General features: G+C 36.3%; 1 protein-coding gene and 1 long non-coding RNA gene across 4 annotated transcripts in view; one reads left to right on the top strand and one right to left on the bottom strand.

Moving 5' to 3' along the window:
* LOC129430434 (alpha-2,8-sialyltransferase 8F) overlaps positions 1–22,585 on the top strand; it is a 63,999-nt gene that overhangs the window by 5,417 nt on the left and 35,997 nt on the right. For all 3 annotated transcript variants that reach the window (XM_055187617.2, XM_055187616.2, XM_073874855.1), the window contains exons 2-3: positions 3,590–3,676; positions 5,613–5,699. In XM_055187617.2, coding sequence (XP_055043592.2) covers positions 3,590–3,676; positions 5,613–5,699 — 174 coding nt within the window. The remainder of the gene's footprint in view (positions 1–3,589; positions 3,677–5,612; positions 5,700–22,585) is intronic.
* On the bottom strand, positions 15,523–18,939 carry LOC129428219 (uncharacterized). The gene is made up of 3 exons (XR_012372824.1): positions 18,785–18,939; positions 17,565–17,715; positions 15,523–17,455 (listed from the first exon to the last, which is right to left on the bottom strand). It is a non-coding gene; the product is annotated as an uncharacterized lncRNA (long non-coding RNA).

Raw genomic sequence — 22,585 nt, 5'->3', positions numbered from 1 at the left:
CACACTGTGCATGACACAGATCTAATAAACATAGGTATAACATGTATGTAGACTGTATAATGATGGCACCTAAATCGTTTTCAACAGCCCAAGTCAGTAAATGTCATCAGGGTTCACTGGTTGTAAACACAGTAATTGGCAGCAAAGGACCAGCGTATAGACGTAGAACCAACGTTTAGGACCCAGGACCACATAAATTGCCATGACTGTTTCACAATGGTCATTTTATCTCAGGATAATCATAGTATTTCAATTTGGCAGGGAGCTTTCTGTTAACGAAAACTTTTTTAGACAAACTCTAAATGTATTGATTGTTACTTAAGGGGATAGTCCATTAATAACAAAAATTCTGTCATCAGTTATGTAACCAAACAAACCTAATTTTACTGCTATCGTAGTAAAAGTAATTACTGATATAATATATAATAAATAAATAGATCTGTTTGGTTACTCACATTCTTCCAAATATTTTCCTGTGTGTTCAGCAGAAAAAAAGAAATTTATTTAAATTAAGATGTCATTTTTTACATTTTTATTATGTCACAATTTAACATCACGCTTATAATTATCATTGAAGAGTTGCAACACAAACAAACTATATAGAGAATATAATATTGGTGTATACTGACTATCTGTGGTGTATACTTATCTTGTTTATTTAATTTTATTGATAAGAAAATTTTGCATATAGGCCTATATTCTGAAAGTCTGTTTCTCTGCCAGAGCAAGCAAACGGATCAACAGCGCCTCCAACTCCCTGTAACAAACCTGATATGACAAGAATATCTGCCTTTAAAATTATAATAAATAAAGCAAATGGCTTGATACTTTTATGTCGACTGTTGAGATCCTAAAAACAAAGTGCTTGTTGTCCTGTTTATTACGTGACCGTCATCTGAGGAAGATATTTACTAATTACTGCACAAAAAATGCCCCAATAGGTTATGGTTATTCATAAATTAAAATTTAATTACATTTAATATTACATTTTAATGTAATTAAGTAATGTTATTGAATTCTGATGCTCACCAGTTATATCATCATATCCATGCAGGCCGCTGTACGCATTTGGCAGATATTTGAAGTATCGCTTGATATGTTAGTGAACAAAGATTTAGGAACATAAAGCCTACAGATTATTTTTTTATATTCTGTATATTATAAGTCATTACATATGAAGTAAAAAAAAAAGAGTTAAATAAGATGAGACAATTCTAATAAAGGCTTAACACTGGTTACATAGTTTTCTTTTCTCATGAAAAAATACGGATGATGGAATAGCATTTTAATTATTAATTATTTTTCAGAAACGAATATTCAAACATTCGTGCACACCTTGAGCAAGTCACTACACCTGTTTGCTCTGCAGTGATATATCTGCCCAGTGCATAATAATTGTTAGCCGCTTTAGATAAAAGCATCTGCCAAATTATTAAATGTAAATGATTACAGAATTTTTATGTGAATAATCCCTTTAAAAAAGAACGTTATTAAAAATCCAGGACAACTTCAAGATTTTCCAGGACAATTTCTGTTTTCTTTCATTTTCCATGTGTTTTTCAGCACTGGAAAATTACTCATTCAATTTCCAGGAATTCCAGGTTTTCCATCTTGTGGAGTAAAGTGTCTCGTCACCCCCCCCCCCACCCCACACACACACAATTTTAATACAATTGAATGAGTGTTACATTACAGATGTGTTCATATAATATGGGGTTTATTTTTATAATTTTTGCAAATAGCCGCATAAATAACAGAACATTTAGTTTTATACATTAATCAAAGCAAAGAAACTGTGATTTTAGATTAATAAGTGCTTCCTACTGTAGAGCTGTGCATCACCTTTCCAATTCAGAATCCTTTCCAATTAGTGTGTTATCGTCACACCCCTTAAATGACTCATTATAGGTGTGCGTAGGTCCTACGGCATAGCCTCGACGGCATAGGCTACACGTCGGTTTTCATATACACTTCTGCGTCTTCGTCCACGTCGACATGCAATTACACATGCAGACTGCTAGAAGGCAGTATCCATGGTTTGGGCAAATATACATCAAAATGTATTTAAGTGCATCAAAATAAACTACAAAATACAGCAGCCACAACATGCGTCAAAATAAACTACAGACTTTTTTTTAAATACTAAAAAATACTTAAACAAGGGAGAATGAAATGTCTTCACAAAGCTTCCACAGTTAATCTCTATTTGATCTGTTGCTTCACCATTACATTGACTTTGAGTCATGCAAAATCTGACATATGCAACTGGTAACGAAGGGCCTAGTTTGCATTAACAACACTGACAAACAAGTCATTCATAACAAGATAACTGAGAGCACGTGTATTCATAGCAACTCAGGCAGTCATTAATGCAAAGGTATGCAAACCAAAATATCATGATTCTTCTAAACAGCTACTTTAACTCGGGTTAGAAAATTATAATTATTTTAAAAAAATTGTATTTATCAAATCATTGGGGACCAAAACATTTTTTAATTTCAACAATTATTATGACTTTGAGTGATGCAAAATTCTGACATATGCAACCAGTAATGAAGGGCCTAGTTTGCATTAGCAACACTGAACAAGTCATTCGTAAGAAGACAACTGATTGCACAAACCAGCATACAACCCGCAAGCAATGCTTTACTTAACAGAGTAAGAACTCTGTGTAAGTTTTGAAGACCGCTCTGAATCTAATCTCTATCAAAAGTCTTTCACAAAAACGTAATTACTGTAGCTCAGTTTTTGCTGTTTTTGAAGAAACCTACCCATATTTTAAAGGTAATAAGAAGAGAACTAATCAAGGTTGGCTGACAATTTGTGTGTTGTTGTTGTTGCCCATGGAAAGGCAAATGTTAATTATAAATCCATAAATAATAATAATAATAATAAATTGGCTTTATCAATTGATCCCTTCTAACACAAAACTCAATTTATCAACAGATAAATGCAAGAAAACTTTAACAGTAATGTTAATTATTTAGCATACCACATCTACAGCTTTGGTATTGTTTGTCTGTGATTTTTAATTGTTTCCGCAGGTGCAAGAACATTAATACAGCAATATTCTGTAATATGTTCTGTACAGTATATATTCTTCATATTCTACATACCAATAAAACAATATATTGCCGTATATTGTACTGCAATAAACAATATTTTTATATGTTGTTATCTGTTAAATTTAAGGTTAAACTAATTAGGTAAAACTAATTACAGTTTTTCTCTGTAAGTTCTATGGTTGTTACATGTTTTGTAAAATACGGTTTTATCCTGTAGCACTTATATGGTATTTTACTGTTAATAAATTTACAGTAAAATATTTTTTACAGTGCAATATGATTTAAGCTCCTCACTAGCTGAGCCTGTAGCATCATGTCTGCATCGAGACAGGCTGTGTTTTGTGTCATATAAAGCATTGAAAATTCTGTCAAGTGTAAATCTGAAGTCTACAATTGGTTACCAGAGATGTTCGATTTAAAGCAGTCTATGCAGTAAACATTTAACTGTGATTGATATGATTTTACATTTATTTTTTAGTACTACTTTGCTGTGTAATACATGAAGATGTTCTCTTATTTTGCAGTGAGTTAAGAAGAGTGAGATATACAGAAAGAGAGATACAGTACTGCGAGCAACTCCGTCACAAGTTTTCCAACATCACTTCAAACAGGTATGTATAATGACAGACTAATCCAGCACAGTAAGGCCACTGTCACACTGCAGTCAAATATTGCTCGTATTCGACCCAGATCTGTTTCTTTGCATGACTTTGAGAACCGCACAAAAATCTGATCTGATTTTGAGCCTCTTTCATATTTGCTTCTAAATCAGGGCTGCACGATTATGACAAGTTATAATTGTTGATTATTCTTCCTGAATTGTAACTTTGCTTATAAATAACAATCATATTTTACATTAATATTAATAACGATCTGTGAAAGAGTCGACCATAATAATTTCCTGCTGCTCAATCTGGTCCAAGCTCCTTAATCCTTTATTTAATCTTCAACTAAACACCTTAAGGTGATTTTGTAAGCATAAAATCATATTTTCTTTCATCTTAAAGTATTTCACTTGCTTTCACTGATCAGTGCTGTATCTAGCAGTTACATGTCAAATTGCTACACGCTTATGAGATAACAATCCAGTCAGATGAGGTCAAAGACATAAACTATTCTGATTTTTTACAACATAAGTGGGAGGTGCCCCTGTGCCCCAGGGCAGATCTTAAACAGCCAGTTAGAGCTCAGCCTAAGGTCACATGCTTTTACCCTTTTTACTGGCCTACATAGACATTCATTAGGGGTGCGCCCCAGACACAAAAACATGACACACACACACACACACACACACACCAAACTCAGTTTTGTTTTTAAATAAATGATAACTTGACTAACAGTGAAATTGTATAACTAAACGGTTTTATTTTGTGTTCATTTATATATTTAACCTTTTTGTAACATTTTAAAGTAGCTTTCTTCTCTGGTCAACTTTGGGGGGCGGCGCCACAGTGCCCCCCCATTGACCAGCCGCCACTGGTCAAGAAAAATGCCACACCAGCAGGCGGTGATACAACCCTAATCGTAAAGCCACGTTGGCCAATCAGAAGCAAAAACCCAAGTTTTTCTGTCTACACGACAACACTTCAACCGCCGTTTCTGAAAATCCTTACCCTGGTTTGGTTTCAGTGACCTGATACTGCGTTTCCCTGTGGACGAACGGCCGAACCATGTAAACATGTCAGGTTTATAAAAATACCCGTGTCCGTGTGGACAAGGCCTAGATCAATAGTAAAAGCATCATTAACTACTAACTTTAACACTGTTTTTATTTAAACTTATAATAATAAAGTGGTACAGCTGCCTGCACGTGAGAGATGCTAACAGAGTAAATGCGTGTTGATTTTAGGCTGTAAACGCGCTGGTCACATTCTGATTTTAAAGCAGTCTGTGCAAGAAGTAATTATTAAGGACTAGCCTAATTAATTTTGCTTCCAATTAGGGTGTGATTTGTGAAAAAATCAGAGGGAAGATGTCTCTTAAAAGAAAGGGTCGTACTTACGAGTTTAGCAGTCTGTATAGATGCAATTTTCGCAATTAAAATGTTAATGGTTTAAAAGAATGAAACTAATTAGTATTACAGTATTAGAAAAAGGTTTTATTATCTGATTACTTGATTAATCGATGGAATGATCAGTAGAACAGTGGTTCTCAAACTGGGGTCCGGGGCCCCCAGGGGGGCCACGAGATGGTGCCAGGGGGGCCCCAGTTTTATGACATTTTATAAAATACATTCATTTATCATGAATTCTGTGTAATTAAACCTAAAAAAATAAGACTACTAACTAACAGCACTACTTTGTATAACTTAATATGTTTTGTTTAATTAAAATGTTACATTTTAGAACAGTTTGTCATAAATTTTCCTTGGGGGGGCCGTGAAGGAATGCACTGTACACAAGGGGGGGGTACACGCGGAAAAAGTTTGAGAACCACTGCAGTAGAATACTCGATTACTAAAATAATCAATAGCTCCAGCCCTACTGCTAACGCCTTGTTCTTGGTCCATACAAACAAAAACACGTTCGTTCTTTCTTTCTGTCTCAGTACTGAAATCAAGAACATCCCTGAGGATCTCTTTACATTGATGAGGTGTCCACCAATGTCAAATATCACCCAGAAAGAACTTAACAGGTATGTCCCACTCCCCATATTCTGTCCATATACTGCAGAAATCACATTTACTTTAAGAAATACTCAAAATATGAAGTTTTATTGCTACTTAGCTGTATTACACAAACTGTTTAGGTATATTGTTCCCATTCTGTCGCTCACTTCACTTTTGGGAGGCCCAATCACCTCTGATTTTTTTAATAAATGGCCAGAGAGAATTTGACGAGTGGAATTTGCATTCCAGTCTCCACCCCCATTTTCTGGGAATAAAAGATGGCATTAAGCCAATTATTCAGACTTGTTTTATTTGTTTTTGGTTGTGGCTGTTGTCTCTCAATGTCTTATTCAATTACCATGATCAATGTGTCTAGTGTTTGGCTAGCCAGCATGACAAGGCCACCAAACAGGTTATGGATTGCAATTTTAATGTGTCAAAGGTGAACTGTCTCTATCCTGGCTCAGCCTGGCTTCTCAAAAGTTTTTTTTATTTTATACACCATTTGAGGGTTTTTTTTTTTTGCCACTGTCGCCTTGTTTACTTGGGTTGTTTACTAGAACCATTTTCACTGACAGACTACAGAAAATACATGGAAAATGTGTCAGGGATTTGTCTGGAGATCATAAAAGAATGCATGAGGAGCAGTTACTGTATATTATGCTGGCGATCAATGTCAGTTTCATGATCTCTGCCAGTTTATTCCAGTTTGTAGACATTTTTCATTGAGAATGTTGATCTGCAACTCCCATGTCAAAGAGCTAAACCATAACTTCTTGTTGTGATACAAGCATACTCACATCCTCACAAACACCTTACGCCATGATTTTTGTCTTTTGGTCAAACTGGACAGGTTCAGTAAATATTACTAGGTCTCTTTTATGGGAACGATCCCCGAATCAATAAACGGGACAAAGGCAATTTTATTTTTTGGCAATTTCGTGCACTGTAAAAATGCAAATTAAGTGAAAGTATTTCAATGTGTTTTATAAGTTATGCTAAATTTAGAATAGTAGGTTAAATTGACTTGTAAAACCAAGTTGTTTTAAATTTGTGCTGCATTTTTTTTTACAGTGTGGGAATTTTCTGGATCAACATGCTGTGTAAATAGGGTTTAGAGATTGCTGACATTAGCTTAGCTTTGTTTTTTGTAATTTTGGTTATTATTAGTTTAGTCATAAGATACATCTTCTATCTTAAAGACCTTATGATATTACTGCAAATTCTTAGACACAATATACTCAATGTGCCATTACGGATCACAAATGATGCAGCAGCAAACAGAAATGGAGAAAGAAACGGGTTTTCTGAAGGAAAGTCTTACAAAACAATGGCAGATGGTTCTGTAGAAAATATAAACAGGCTGGTGTAAACATACAATTGCATAAAGCATCTATATTTGTACACACTCATGTTGATTAGAGTATTAAAAACTTGAAAAGTGTTTAATTATGGTACATTTAGAACAGATAAAAATGTGTGTATTTTGCGATTAATCGCGAGTTAACTCATGGCAATCATGCGATTAATCTAAATTAAATATTTGAATGGATTGACATGCTTATTCGCATTTAGAAGGACTGTTTCTTGTGTAGGGTTGCAAAGGGGCAGAAAGCTACCAAGTAAATTAGTACATTTCCAGAAACTTTTGGAAATATTCCAAATTGGAAACTTAACAGGAATTTATGAAAATTTACAGGAATTTATGGGAATGTTTTGGAGATGTAGGGAAAATGATATACTATATCATATACAATCGTAAATAAACATTTTGTTTGGTCATAAGCAGACATGCATGCAAGGTAATACAAATTTTCAAAAGACGTCTTGACTGTTTAATTGTAAGTAGAACTTTAAATGATTATTTCATTAAGTAACACAAAAGCATAATAAATATTATTATAGTTATTACAATAGTGCTCTCTTACATTTACATATCTGATTTACTGGTTATAGCTAGCTACTGTATAAACACATTTTGGTATTTGCTAGTTAAACTGTTGAAATGCATCAAGTGTGGCTTCTGTGGTAGTCAAGGGCTGGAAATCGGAGGATTATAATACAGTGGCAAGAAAAAGTGAACCCCTAGAAATGAACTAGTTTTCTACAGTGATTTGCAATAAAATGTGATTTGATCCTCATCTAGATCACAATAATAGACAAACATGATGTGCATAAGCTGACAAAACACAAATAATTGTAGTTTTGAGTCTTTTTTTAAAATAATGCGATAAAGAAAGTTGTCGCACAGACATGAAAAGCCATTCATAGAAATGCATGCTGGGTGGCATGATAAAGACCAAAACAACAGAAAATCGTGTCAATAACAAGAAAACATTAATCAAAATTTTTGTGACTATGAAACGAATTTCCGTTAGATTGGGTTGGAAACTTATATGCTTTGTGCCCTCATTGCGGAGCTTTATAGTTTCTTTTAAAGTTTCGAGTTTCAAATCAAATTTAAAGCTCTGCTCGTGGCCTTTAAAACCACCCTTACCTGTTCCTCATCTTTGGAATGATCTGCCCAGTTGCGACAAGATCTGCCAACTTCTTTAAGAATAGGCTAAAAAACAATCTCTTTCATCAGCCAACACCCCACTTTTTCTTTACCTTCTCTGTCAAAATAATAATAATTACTAACCCATGGCATGTATACTGTGTTAGACTTGATGAATGTTTGAATTCAGAAAATTGTTTTAAAAAAATGCTTGTCAGTGGTGTCATGTTTGGGTTATTCTTGGTTTCTGCTTTAGCAGCCGTGTTTGACTTCTTGTGCCACACCGCACACTGAAAAAAATACTTAATTTTTCTTTTGAAAAAGTTTTTACACTTAGGTTTTTCAAATAAATTTTACACTTGTAAAATTAAGTAAAGTTTACTTAGTAAACTTAAGTAAATTCTACGTATGTTTGTTTTTTGTTAATTTATTTTATAAGCTTTTCTAAGTAAAGTTAAATTATACTGTAAAAAATATGTGGGAGCGGTGAATCAAACAATCAATTTTAACTGGATAATTTGTTATATAAGAGGCCATCATACTTAAATTAACATCCTGCAAGTTTCAAAACTGAAAACGTCCGTGTTACTGAAATATAACAGTTTTTGGCACCAAGCCAGGAAAATGGTCAGGAATGTGCCGAAAGATGTCGTCAGAGTAGAATTGAAACACCTCCCCAAACCCAAAAACAACGACCACTTTCGTAGCTTTGTGTGACACACGTGTGGGCCAGGGGCAAAGCAAACCATGCAGTATCTCAACATTCAGTAAACATTTCTTTAAAGATTGCCAAATGTAACCATAATGACTTTTAAATAAAAAAAATTCTGAGAGACTTGTATTTTGACGCGGTGATCTGTTATAAGTTACCATGGAAACCAGTGTTCGGTTGTGAAAGAACCGTCTGGGAAAACACAAAAGGTACGTTCCATTCGACCGTAAGTGGACTGCGAAGTGGACTTCACTGGGTGTTTCGCCATCTTAAGTGAGATTCCAATCCGAAGGGAGCGAACATGTTTAGTTCGAAGGGGTCTGCGCACGGCATAGGGAATCAGGGAACGTCGATACATCACTTCACTGGAAGTGTAGAGAGATAATTACCTAACTGTCATTGCGTGCACCACGTGATCACCAGTCAGAACGGTAACGTACATATAGACGGTTTCATCAAACGCACGTGCGCTGACGCGATACACGTCTGGATCCGAACCATTTTTTTAATGGTCTGACTAGTTGCTAAACTGATCTATTGAACAAATACCTCGTCGAAATAGCAAATGTTTTGGTTTCCTAGGTAATCTTTTTTTTTTTTGCTTGTTATATAAATAAACTTATTTTAAAGAACTTTGTTGTTATTTATTCTTAACAGTGATTACCAGAAGTTACATGGGGACCACGACAGCCGCTTGTTTATGTTGTTACTGCTGAAACCGTCAATATACACATAGTTAACCGAATTAAAGTTTATTTTCATTTGCATGACTCAATGTTTTTTATTGTATAGTGTACTTATTTTAAATGTGATATATCGTATATAATGTATATTTATATTGTATAGATAAAGTTACTGCGTTTCACTATTGCTTTGTAAGAGATGTCCTGTTGTAACATCCCAGACAGCACACATACATCTGGCCGACGTTGTGCCGACTTTCAAAGTTCCATCGGCAAGATGTCGCTCAGGGAGCGTTTGCTCATTGGGAAGATGTCGTCTAGATGTCGGCATCTCGTCGCAAATGCCCTCGGGCCGATGTTTAAACGATTCAATTTCAGCCGCTCTGCACGGGCTTTACCGGGCATTTATTTATTAATTTAAACCTTTATTCATTCACACTTATTCAGAATAATGTGCTTCTGTGCAATAACAACTAAAAACAAGTACACCACTGTCAATAACCGTTGCAAATTTATTCATTTGACGAATATAACACATAAACAACTTGGATAAATCAGCAACAGAATATTTAGATGTGTCACACATAAATTACATATTCTGTAACTATTATACACTGCTATACTACTGTGTAAACGTTTTACTTACACGTAACTAAAATATTTCTTATACCCTTCAAAATAATATACTCTTAATGTATATGATTCAATTACATTTGTGGACAAAAATATAGTCTCAACATATACATTTATTTAAATTGAGAACTAAAATTTAATTTAAAACTTTTTTTTCAAATTACTTGGACAAAATGATAAAATAAACAAGTAATTCAAGCCCATAATACATGGAAATTTCTTTAAAAATATCTCGGGGTGAGATCTAAAAAAAATACTGTAAAAACCCAAGGGTATATATTTCAAATTCTAGGCAAAGGGTGGCTGCATTTGAAATGCTAAAATATAACAGTTTGGATTTCAGAAGTTTTAGTCTCAGGATATTTCACATATGTTGTACAAATGGGACACAGCCTGTGAAAACCCAGCAAAGTATTTCTTTGTGACTTACTGTTTTCTACATAAAATCATCCTACACAATTCAGAAAACATTCTCTGAAAATATAATCTTGACATCTTCAATACTGACTGAGTAAGGTCATGCCAAAGACTGAACTCAATGTTAAATCAGTAAATTCAAACTTTAGATGTCATTAGATGTTAAGACAGTAGCCTGGATTTCATATACAAGGTCACATATTTATGTATCTTAGAAATATATTGTAAATAATAATGTGCATGTACATAACAAAAAACATTTAATCATAAAACATTCTCGTCAGGTCTTCTGTCTTTGTTTCCTACACTCGTCTCTGCAAGCAGCGCCTTTAGACCTTAGAGGTTGCTCTTTGTTGCCTTTGTTTCCTGTCCCGAACGCCGCCTTTTAAACATCTGGACACCACTTCTTCCTCTCCATGGTTCCTATTTTATTGCTTTAGGATCACCTGAAATGGAAACATCCAAAAAAATTATTAATCATACGATCACATTTTTATATTTAAATTTAGGTGCCTATGGCAAACATGAACAATCGTGTATATTGGATAGATAATCAAAAAGGTCCACAAAGCATACAGTACTTTATGTAAGCATATAAAACATCTGGTCTACTGTGTTGTTGCATTCCTGAATGTGTCTGGCTGTGCATTATAAACAGTGTTAATTCTTCATTGCATCCTCAGCTATACTTAAAATAAGTGCTATAGGAGGAATTAATGCAAATGTCTTGAAAATTATACATTTTATTGTGAAAGATATCTAAAGATAACAGTCACCCACTTGCTTACCACCAAACTGTGTTGAACAAGTGCTTGCATCAGTGTTCGTGTAATCGAGTAAAGTATAACCTTATTCACACAGCACTTTGGTCCCAGAAAATATCCATAAAATTGGCAGACAGGCATTTGTGTGAAGGCAAACATGTGCTGTAGATGTTCTGGGATTGTACCAGGAAAGAGGACCTAGTACCATTACCGTAACATACCTGGAAAGCCCTCTTTATGAATGAGATGCAGAAACAATGGCGTAGTTTTTAAGTTATGGTTCAGCTCTTTAAAACAAGGGTTTTACAAAGGTCGGCAAACTGTACTGAAGCAGAGAGATCAGGGAGCTCGTCACTATCCACGCTGAAGCAGAGATCATTTAGCAGCATAAAAGTTCTAGCGTGTCAGGCGCTCACATGAGCTTATATTAAACAAAATACATGTGCGTCATCGCAACAAGATATACCGTTCAGCTCTTTAAAACGGGGGTTTAAATGAACATTTACATTCACGATGAGAAATGTCTGCAAACTGGACTAGGACAGAGTTCAGGGAGTTTCAAATATCCACTTTGAAATTGGGTTAATTCATGTGCATACTAGAACAGCGCATCACACATTCCATTATAGTCTTATCATAAACAAAAATGCAGTCTTCTGCAGAGAGAAATAACCAATAATAACAAACCTTCAGACACTGTGAATAAAACCTATCAAGTGCAGGACTTTAAACACATCATGTGTCTTTACGGCATAAACACAGATTCCGGAAAATCATTGACAGTGTGAATGAACCAAAAATCAAATGGTCCCGGACCAAGTTTAAGTATAATATGAATGGGCCCTTCTTCAATGTATCGTGTCTAACAGATACCAAGTAGCAAAGTTTGTCTCACCTGTGGGCCACAACACTTAGTTCTGTCCTAGTATACGCCTTAGTCCTCTGTCTAGATCTCACCCAAACACTGTAAACGGAGCACAACAGAAATGTTAATTTGTAAGTAGAAATGATAAGTGGACCCAGATTTGTTCCAGAATGTATTAAATGAAATTAACATGCTCTGCTTTGTCTAAGATAAAGGATAAAATGCACCGTTAAATAAAAGACATTTTAAAAGGGTTGAGTTGTCTGAACCAAGTCATCTTGTTGCTTTGAAAGCACAATGAAAGACATGTAAAGCTATCTTACCTTGAAATAAAATTTGACATGGACTACTGAAAATCTAATGAATGAAAAGACAAAAAATAATATATTATGCACAAACGTTAAAAACAACATTGCAGTATAGTGCTTAGTATAATGTGTTTTAAATAAGTAAATTCAACTTACATTATTTGTATAGTATATATCAGTACAGTGACATGCACAAGTTTGGGTAAAAAATTCTGTTAATGTAAACATTTAAGCGAGGGGAAGATGAAATGATCTCCAAAAGGCATAAAGTTAAACATGAAACGCACATGATTACCACTGTATGTAGTCCAGTGCTGGCATCGTCTGAAGTCCTTGCAAGGGCCGATGTCATCTTTCAATTTGTGTTAGGTCATTTGACAGAGGCAGGATCCAGACTGCAGCTCACATAATTGCTAGTAGAAATAGAAAAGCAAATTGAGAAAATTTGCATGACTGCTGTTCATAGCTTTTTAGGTAGTGGATAGTTGTGATTATTAAGTTATTTATAACCCGAGGCAATGGTTAGTGAATGCAATTATGTGTATGCTAGACTTAGAGCTGTTGCGTTTGGTCGATAGAATCGGGGGTGTCAATTTCAACGTCGATAATTATTCAACTTAATATTGTGTCATCACGACAAAAATATAGCCTTTTCCCCTTTGACATGGCAGATTTAAATGCAGATTAACATTCACAATGAGAAATATCTGCAGACTGGACTGAAGAAGAAATCATGGGGCTCGTCACTATCAGCTACGAACATTCATCAGCATAACAAAACAGCATGTAACGTAGTGCTTCCCAATCCTGGTCCTCGAGCACCCCCTCCCAAAAACTTATTTAAAACACCTGATTCAAGTTATCAGCCTCCTTCCAAAATGGTAAACATGTCTCCCTAACAAGCTGATGAGTTAAATAAGGAGACATCTAAAACTTTTTGGGAGGGGGTGCTCGACGACCAGGATTGAGAAGCACTGGTGTAACGCACTCCTTTATGATCTTTTCATAAACAAAAAAATACACGTGTGGTTTCTCGAGAGAGAAATCACGGATAAGCAAACTACAGATGCTACAAAAAAAAAACTACCAAGTGCAAGACTTTAAATATGTCATGTCTTTATGGCATGTGTGTGAAAGCACAAACAAATTCAGAAAACTATTGGCAGCGTGAATGAACCAAAATCAAATAATCCCGAACAACTCCCTTATGTGTTCTCTGTATTTTTTCCATAATGTGTGTGTGAAAAGGGCTACAGACATTAACCATTCATTTAAAGCAAGTTGTCCATTGAACCTTAAATGTCCTTGTCAGTATCGGGAAAGCGGTCCTGACACAAATATACTCGTCATAAGAGATGTACGGCGTACTGTCTCGACTAAACATATGGAGTCCTTCTTTAGGATCTCTGACTGCCGCACTCTGATGTTGTTCACCTGGCGTGTAACACAACAACCCAAATTGTCTTCATTATCCCAGGCACCTGCACAGAAACATTGAGAACACAAGCACCATGGAAGCAGTTAGTGTGCGTCTTACCTACACCTGATGTAGCGTGTACATGCCGGGCGATGGAGGCCCCGGTGATCCCAACATAGCATCCGGTCTCATGAAGGGGGAGCAGTTATAAGTGGTTATCTCAAAAGCCTGAGGCAATGTGGGGGGAGAAGTGCTGGCTCGTGTCTTCCACTGTCGGTTTGCTGGCATTGGAGAGAATCTCATCTGGATAGGCCGCATCCTAGATGTACATGCCCTGCACAGAGAAACAGATGGCTTAGAGGTGGCATGTCCTTTCTCCGATAAAACTAATATGACAGTATGGTTAAGATCAAAAACACAGCTGGTTAAAAACAACTTACAGCAAATGATGTTGAGATCTGTTTTGCTAAGACATAAAACATAGCAATTGAATATTACAGATTTACATAAAAGATTTCCAGTTACACCCACTAAAATGTCTTAAGGTGTCTATCAGTGAAATTCTTACACAGCAGTGCCAATGACCTGTTTACACACAAGAAGAGAGGAAACATATATAAGGAAAAAATTAGCTAAGGAAAAATGCAAGAAATGTATTCAGTCATTTTCTGACTCATTTAGCCCGTTTGCATGAAATATGACATGAAGCTTATTCTGAACATCAAAAAAAAGTGTTATAATGCACATAAAAAATTTTGCCAAAATTCCGTATAGATGAAATGAACATTTAGACTTTTTTAATATAAAAACATAGTAAATTGACTAAGGTTGTAGTAATACCATTACATTAAAGTGCCCATGTTATGACTGCTTTTCCACAAGTTAAATAGGTGTGTGAGTTCCATAAAGCATGTTTCAAAAGTTGTTTGCTCGAAATAGCTTGTAGGAAAAGATTATTACCCATCTCTAGTAGGCTCTGTTTCAGGGCATTTCAGATTGTGCCGTTTTGAGCTAGTCATTACATATTTATGAGCTGCTGCTCTTTTGATCACGCCCCACTACTAACGTCATGTGCGCTTGCATAGTGATATCGTGAGCAGTACAGACCATACTGTGTTATTATTTTTATATATTATTATTATTATTAACGGTTTATGTTGCCAACAGACAAATAATGCAGAAAAGTTTCACTAATAAGTACACTACAGGAGCAGAAACTCATCATGACACACAATGATTCCAGAGTTAATTGTGATGTAGCAGTTTCAACAATACACTCGTTTTCCCTGGACAATGCTAACATATTCCCGTTATAAAACATTTTCAAACGCATTATTTTCGCAAATTACAGAAATTAAGACCCGGCGGGGGATGTATACCCAGATAGCAAAATCTGGCTGGCCCACCACTGGGCCACATATTTGCTTGAGTTCTGGCCCAGTTCTGGCTGGGTCCCCGGCCCAAAACTGGCCCACACACTAAAAATTGGATCAAACTATTAAATCTGGGCCAGTTGTGGCCCACACCCAGTAAAATAGATCTTACATACTGACTTGGCCCAGATTTGGTCAGCACACTGTAAAGTGACCTAAATTGTTTATTTGGCCCAGGTCTGGCTAGCACACTGTAAAGTGACTTAAATTGCTTATTTGGCCCAGGTCTGGCTAGCACACTGTAAAGTGACTTAAATTGCTTATTTGGCCCAAGTCTGGCCCAGACCCTTTGTTTTATGTGGCTGACAACATCTGCATGGTCCCTGGGCCAGATGTGGCCCAGAAACTGGTAAATATTGTATATTTTTTATTTTTCAAGAAAAATACACCCATTTAAGAAGATTAAGAGCCTTTTATTAAAAAAATACACACATCACATTAATGTGAATTAACAGTTAACAAATACATAAATATGAACATGTTTTAACATGTACCAACAATTAACCGTAATTTTGAACATATTAATTCTTAACAAATTCAGTACACTTTACAAAAACCCAACAAATACAAACAGACATATATCTCTTACACAACACATTTTACAAGCACATAACCCACTTTATAAACATTTTTAAAGGGATAGTTCACCCTTAAAATTACAATTTTCTCATAAATCACTTACCCCTGTGTCGTTCCAAACCACCAAGTGCTCCGATCGTCTTCAGAACACATCCCCAGAATCTTTCTATGAAAACCGGGAGGCTTTTGTCCGTCCCATTGACTCAAGCCAGTCTCACAATCCGTTTCCCAGAAAAGAATGAAAGACATCGCCAAAAAGGTCCATTTTCCATTAGTAGTTTAATAATAATATTATGAAGTGACAAGAACACTTTGTGCACAAAGAAAATAAAACGAACGATTTCAACAATTTGTTCTCCTCCTTAGTCGTTGAAAGTGTATTCAAGACCAGACTACAGCGATGCTGCCGACATCACCTGCAGCTCACGTCACTTGCTGATGTGGTTACCAATGTTTTTTTTTTGTTTTTCTACGCTTTTTTTAAAGCATAATGCAAACATTGTAACAATACTTTAACAGCCCAAATAAATGTACAAATTACTTGGCAGCCTATTCTGTCTGTACGCTGGGAACTACGTCAGCAGGTGACGTCAGCAGCAGGTGACGTCAGCAGGATGCGCCGCAGTCTGGTCGTTAACAGGCTTTGAACGACCAAGGAGAAGAACAACCCGTTGAAAAAAATTTTCATTGAAATACTGATGGAACACTGAACTTCTTGGCAATGTCTTTCATTCTCCTGTGTCAAACGGACTGTAAAACCCACCAAAATCAATGGGACGGACAGAAGCCTCCCAGTTTTCATCAAAAATATCTAAAAATGTGTTCTAAAGACAATCTAAGCACCTGTTGGTCCAGAACGACAGAGGGGAAGTGATTCATGATAAAATTGCAATTTTGGGGTGAATTATCCCCTTAAGCAATTACAGCGAGACAACATGTAAAACAAATTAATTAACATTTAAAGAAAAAAATTCTCTCTCACACACACACCACACACACACATTGGCATATGTGGTTTACCGGGACAATTCCATAGACACAATGCATTTTATACTGTACAAACTGTATATTCTATTGCCTTAACTTACCCCAGTCCCTAAGCCCAACCATAACAAAAATCTGTTGGAAGTCTTTAATCTGAAAAAGTACCACTTAGTATTGTGTCCCTGTAAAGCATGTTTATAGCATATTAAACATGTCATTATACACTATTCCCCATAAACCACATATACCAACCCACACGCACACACACCTCTCACACACAAGCCAAGTAATTAAAACAAGTTAAACACATTTAACCAAAACACCACCACTCTTTTTACAGCACAAAACATTCTCCTTTGCAGACTCAAACACAGGCGCTAACACTAACTGCTTTTCTTTTGCTAAAGTTGTCTCTTGCACCCACCCTCTCGATCGAGCCACCTCTTCATTGTCCCCTCCACAACTGTAAGGGACCTTCTCCGAACTGCATCTTTAAAATAAATAATCCATATTGTCATTGTGAAATCTTTAACATTTAATGAGCATATTAAAAAGAAATGTCTAATTTTTATTAACAAATAATTAACAGATATATTTACCAATCACTACCTCTCTGAGTTAGAGGGTGGCAAATAAAGTCTTTTCCATCCAGTTGAGGTTTTAAGCCAGGGAGTTGTCGGTCGCCCTCTTCAATATATGCCATGTGCAGTCTCGTACATCTGTCCCGCCAATAAGCCCCAACCAGTTAACCTGAAACAGATTTATAGTCTTAATAGTTGGTCATAGTTTCATACAGGACACAGGTCATACAGTAGTTGATTGCTTATATCAAAGAGGTGATGCATGCTATTTTTTGTGTGCTAATTTAAGAAAAGTTGTGTGCAATCCATAGAAGTAAACTGTTGTGTGTTTGTTGTAGTCCAAGAAAAGAGATTTAAGTTGAAGAAGATAACTGGCGTCATTGTTTACTTACACTGTAAAAAATTTCTGTAGAAATTACAGTATTACTGGGTGTTACTGCCAACTAGCTGCCAGTAACTTACTGTAGATTTTACATTTATGTTATTTACTGGCAACAGTTTGTTCAAAGTTAAATTAACATGAAACATTTTCAGCCTTTAACTTCTACAGTAAGTTACTGGCAACCAGCTGCATAATTACAGCAAATTTTTTACAGTGTAGGGTTTTGTACATTTGCACATCGTTCACATGTCTTTAACACTTACACATCAAAGGGTGTGTAAATTCGTGAATCTGAAAAATGTGCCCTTCTGAAAAAAACAGCATACCAGCAAGACCAGCATATGTTGTGTTTTGGTGCTGGTTTGCTAGTGAACACCAGCTAAACAGCCTCAAACCAGGACCATCACCAAACCAGCATTAGCACCCGCATCCCATGCTGGTCATACCAGCAGGCCACAGCATATGTTGTGTTTTGGTGCTGTTATGCTGGTGACCACCAGCAAAGACCAGCATAATTCCCATGCTGGTTTGATGCTGGATTTTTCAGCAGGGTGCTCTTTAACTTCTTAACTACTTTAGCTCAAATAAGGTTGTGTGTACTGCTCCTTTTTATGAAGATACGAACGTGTGTCTGAATTCTCTGCTTGATTATTAAAAACCTGTTAACCTGCACGTGAACGACGACTGGTTATTTACATCTTTCTAAATGGATTCAGCTTACTAACAACAATATTTAAGCTAACGTGATAGCTGGCTAAATGTGCCGGAAAATTCACGGTTTTGAATATGTAGCAAACAATTCCTTTTTATTGTTATCATGCATTTTTAACATATAAAAACTAAATCAGTGACTTACCAGTTATTGATGATGGTGTCTGTGTCGAACGGGAGCTCAGCTTTGTGCTCTGCTTGATTCAAATCATAACAGCAGTGGTGATGTTGCCGTTCAACAGCTAGAGGGCTGATTGCCGCATCACGGAATCGGGCCGTGTCCTGTATACTGTCCGTCTGAAGCATAAACATTTTTAAATTGCCGCCAAACAGCGTTACAACCGGCATGTGTCAGTTCCACTGGTATCGGGCCACATACTGAATTTCTGACATCATACACATCTTGGCATTATCATATCAAACCATAATCGGTCCAGGCACAATGCAACATAGTCGGTCCGACTACACAATGCCAGATTTGGCCCGATTACACTGAGATGCTACTTTGGTAGACCCGGACTTCAGCTGAGTATGCTTACACTCGGGCCAACAGCTATAAATAGTGTTTACTACTGGTATACTATTTCCTCATCTGGGCCAGTTCTGGCGCATACACTAAAAATCTGTCCGGCTTTCAGCCGACACTGGCGGAAAAAAGCCAGAATCGGCCCAGAACTGACTGCTATCTGGGTACTGCTTGTGGACCGCGTGCTAATTGCTAGAAGCTAGCGGGAGGTCCGGACCGTAAAGTTATAAGAGGCTCGGGGGTACGTTAGCCTCGTCAGAAAAGCCGGGGCGGTAAGGCCCGGTCTCGGTTTGTTTGGCAAAAAACTTTTAGTTTGGCAAAGCACTATTACTTAGTTCTTGTAGAATTGTAAAATATAGCCGTTAAAAAATTTTTTTCTTTCGAAACCACGCTGTAAACTCTCTAGCCTGCAAAAATATCTATATAGCCTACTGTTTACAAACAATTTTAACATCACTATACATTTAAAAGGTATAATTTACGGGATTAGCATCTATGTATGATCTCTGTTTTGAGATACAGATGCTCTAGCATCATAAATGTAGTATTTTGTGACAGAAGATGACAACATGCAAAATATAACGTGACTTCTTACCTTTTGTGTTGATACAACGATCGCGAATCGAATCCAGTCTGTTTCAGATGTGTGAATGATCCATGAAAGTCCAATTAAATACATCCAATGACCATTTTTGTCCACAAATGCGTATAATCCGTGAAATATAGATACATAGTCTGTTGTTTACATCAGATTTCGCATGAAGGTCTTATCGCCTACAATCTGATGACTATTTGCGTCGTAACACACTGTATATAAGATTACTCCGGGTTCCAATAACCACGCGTTAAAACTTTGTTTTTAAAAGTAGGCGGGAGTATAATCCATAATGTCCAAATAGCGCTGTTATTTCAGTGAGACATGATAACAGCAGGGGATCAGCGAAGTGACTGACTGCTCTGTGCTCTCTCTAGCTACCTGGTGGGTGGAGACCTGCGAGTGGGGTGGTGGGTGGGAAAATTCAAACTGAATGTGACGAAACGGCTTGTTACGTAACAACGGAGCTGAGTTTGAACTCGCGCAATCTGAGACTCAAGGCAGAGGACATTCAGAAACCTGTATCTCACTCAAAACGGCATGGATGGATTTTTTTCCAAGTTTGTATGCGTGTGGGAGCATCAGAGACACAAAATAACACCCCAAAACCCAGAAAAAGTGAGTTTTTCATAATATGGGCACTTTAAGAGAAATGTGCAATTGTGAAGAGAAATTTTTAAACCTTAACCCCAAACCTAATGTCCCAGTGTGCAAGGGACAAACACCTTAAAGCATTTGTCAACAATGCCTGACATTTAACATTGCTCTGTTCTCAGAGCCAATAACAATGGGGCGGTTTCCCGGACTAGGATTAGCTTAATCCAGGACTAGGCCTTGTTATATTTCCTAATTAAACTTAGTTTTAACAAACATCCTTACTAAAAACATTGCCTGTGTGCATTTTGAGGTAAAACAAAGGGCACTGATGTATTTTAAGATATGTAAGTGTAAGTTGTTTTCAGTTTGGAGAGCTCTTAAAAGTGTTTATGTCTAGGACTAGTCTAATCCCTGTCCGGGAAACCGCCCCAAGGTCTTAATGCGGCATTTTATTGTGTGCATGTTAGCGCCACGTCATTATAGATGTCATCAAAGTCATCAGTAAATCGTAAAAGAAGTGTCAAAAAATTGTCATATCTTGTTCATCTGGTTTCATGCTTGCTCACATGAATGATTTTACTGAAATAAATATTGAAGTGTAGTGAAGTGATTTTGAGGAATGTATAAGTGAGAGGTTTAAGCAAAGAATTCCACACATAAGCTCTCTTTGTTGTAATGAAAATGCTATTTTTAACTAAGTTAAATAAAATGTGACCCTGCCTCTAAAAACCCAGATTTACTATTTCTACATAAAATCATCCTACATAAAATCATCCTACATAATGTAAAGTACATTGTATTAATCTTTATATCTTTAATGTTGGCTAAGATCATGTTAAAGATTAAACATCATGTTGAAGATCAAACTTTGATGCTCCTCATCTCATCATTACTATGTATTATGAGAGACCCCAGGATCACAAATTCTTAAAAATGAAAATTCAGTCACGGTCCCACAGGTGTGACATTTGGCATTACATATTTAAAACAATAATTTCATAGTCTTAACCAGCACGAATCTATATATCGTTGGAAAGCTCTCAGATTGAGGTTTTCATATTTCATCACCATTTGGCAAAAATAATGATATAGTATGAGTGATTTTCCGAAATGTCAATGGCTAACAGGTGGGCCGAAGGTATTTTTACATATGAAGAGTTTGGTTTCAAAACGCAATAAATCAATTTTTACTGATTTGGGTAAAAATTTATTTTCTTTACCAAGAAAGTGAGAAAATGAAAACCACTATTTTCTGTTACAAACGTTCACATAGCATCTTTAGGTTATAATAACATAAAAAAATTCAAATTCATAATTAGATTTTTAAAGATTTATTATAAAAACTGATTATTTTTTTCTGCAAAATGCAATAAATCCAGTGGCATCAGTGGTGTGTTAGCGAAATTACTCGACAACACCTTCGGTAAAAAGGCTGAATTCGGTCACAACATCACATTTGATTCTTCTGGACCCCATTTTAAGCATTGCGAAGCCACCAAGAGTGCGTTTAACTCACTAACACAGACGAAATGGCCAACAAAAAAGTGTTTTTTAAAGAAAGCCATTTAATAGCAGCTGTAGACAGTGGTTCAAATGGCAAGGTACAAAGACTTTCTAGGACAATATTAAGATCACATTGCAGAATCATAATTCTACTGGGGGGTTTACACCTTTTAAAAAACCAACCACTAATTTATGCGTCCCGACAGAAATACCATCTATGAGACCTCTGTGTCCTGATGGTCGCTGTGTCTATACTTAAGACTTATCCAGATGTTTTAGTAAATGGCCAATGTATTAAACATGTAGGTTTAAATAGGGTAGCTCTGGCACCTGCACAATACAATCACGTTTGAGAAAAGGGAAAGAACAAATTGAGGGTTTCCAATTTTTTCCCTTCTTTTTTTAGAAGAAGTAACAGGTACTTATGGTTATGGATAAAAATGTAGTGGAGTAAAGAGTTGTAACGTGGGCTGCTTACACAAAGCAAGAAAGAGATGAGTCCATGCGCAAGGAGGTTTATTATAAATTTCACGTAGGCTAGCAAACACATCCAAAATAGGGCAATCCAAAATCATAATCATAATCATAATCCAAATAACAGGCAACAGGTCAAAATCCAGAACAAGAACAGGAAACAAGGCAATAAACAGAGAACGCTTGGTAATGCAGCTTGACACATACAATACTTCGCAGATTGTCTGGGTGTGAGAACAGGCTTTATACAT

The sequence above is a fragment of the Misgurnus anguillicaudatus genome, chromosome 13 (genome assembly GCF_027580225.2).
Source record: "Misgurnus anguillicaudatus chromosome 13, ASM2758022v2, whole genome shotgun sequence".
Lineage (NCBI taxonomy): Eukaryota > Metazoa > Chordata > Actinopteri > Cypriniformes > Cobitidae > Misgurnus > Misgurnus anguillicaudatus.
The sequence above is the reverse complement of the archived record's forward strand: the minus strand, read 5'-3'. Positions and strand labels throughout refer to the sequence as shown.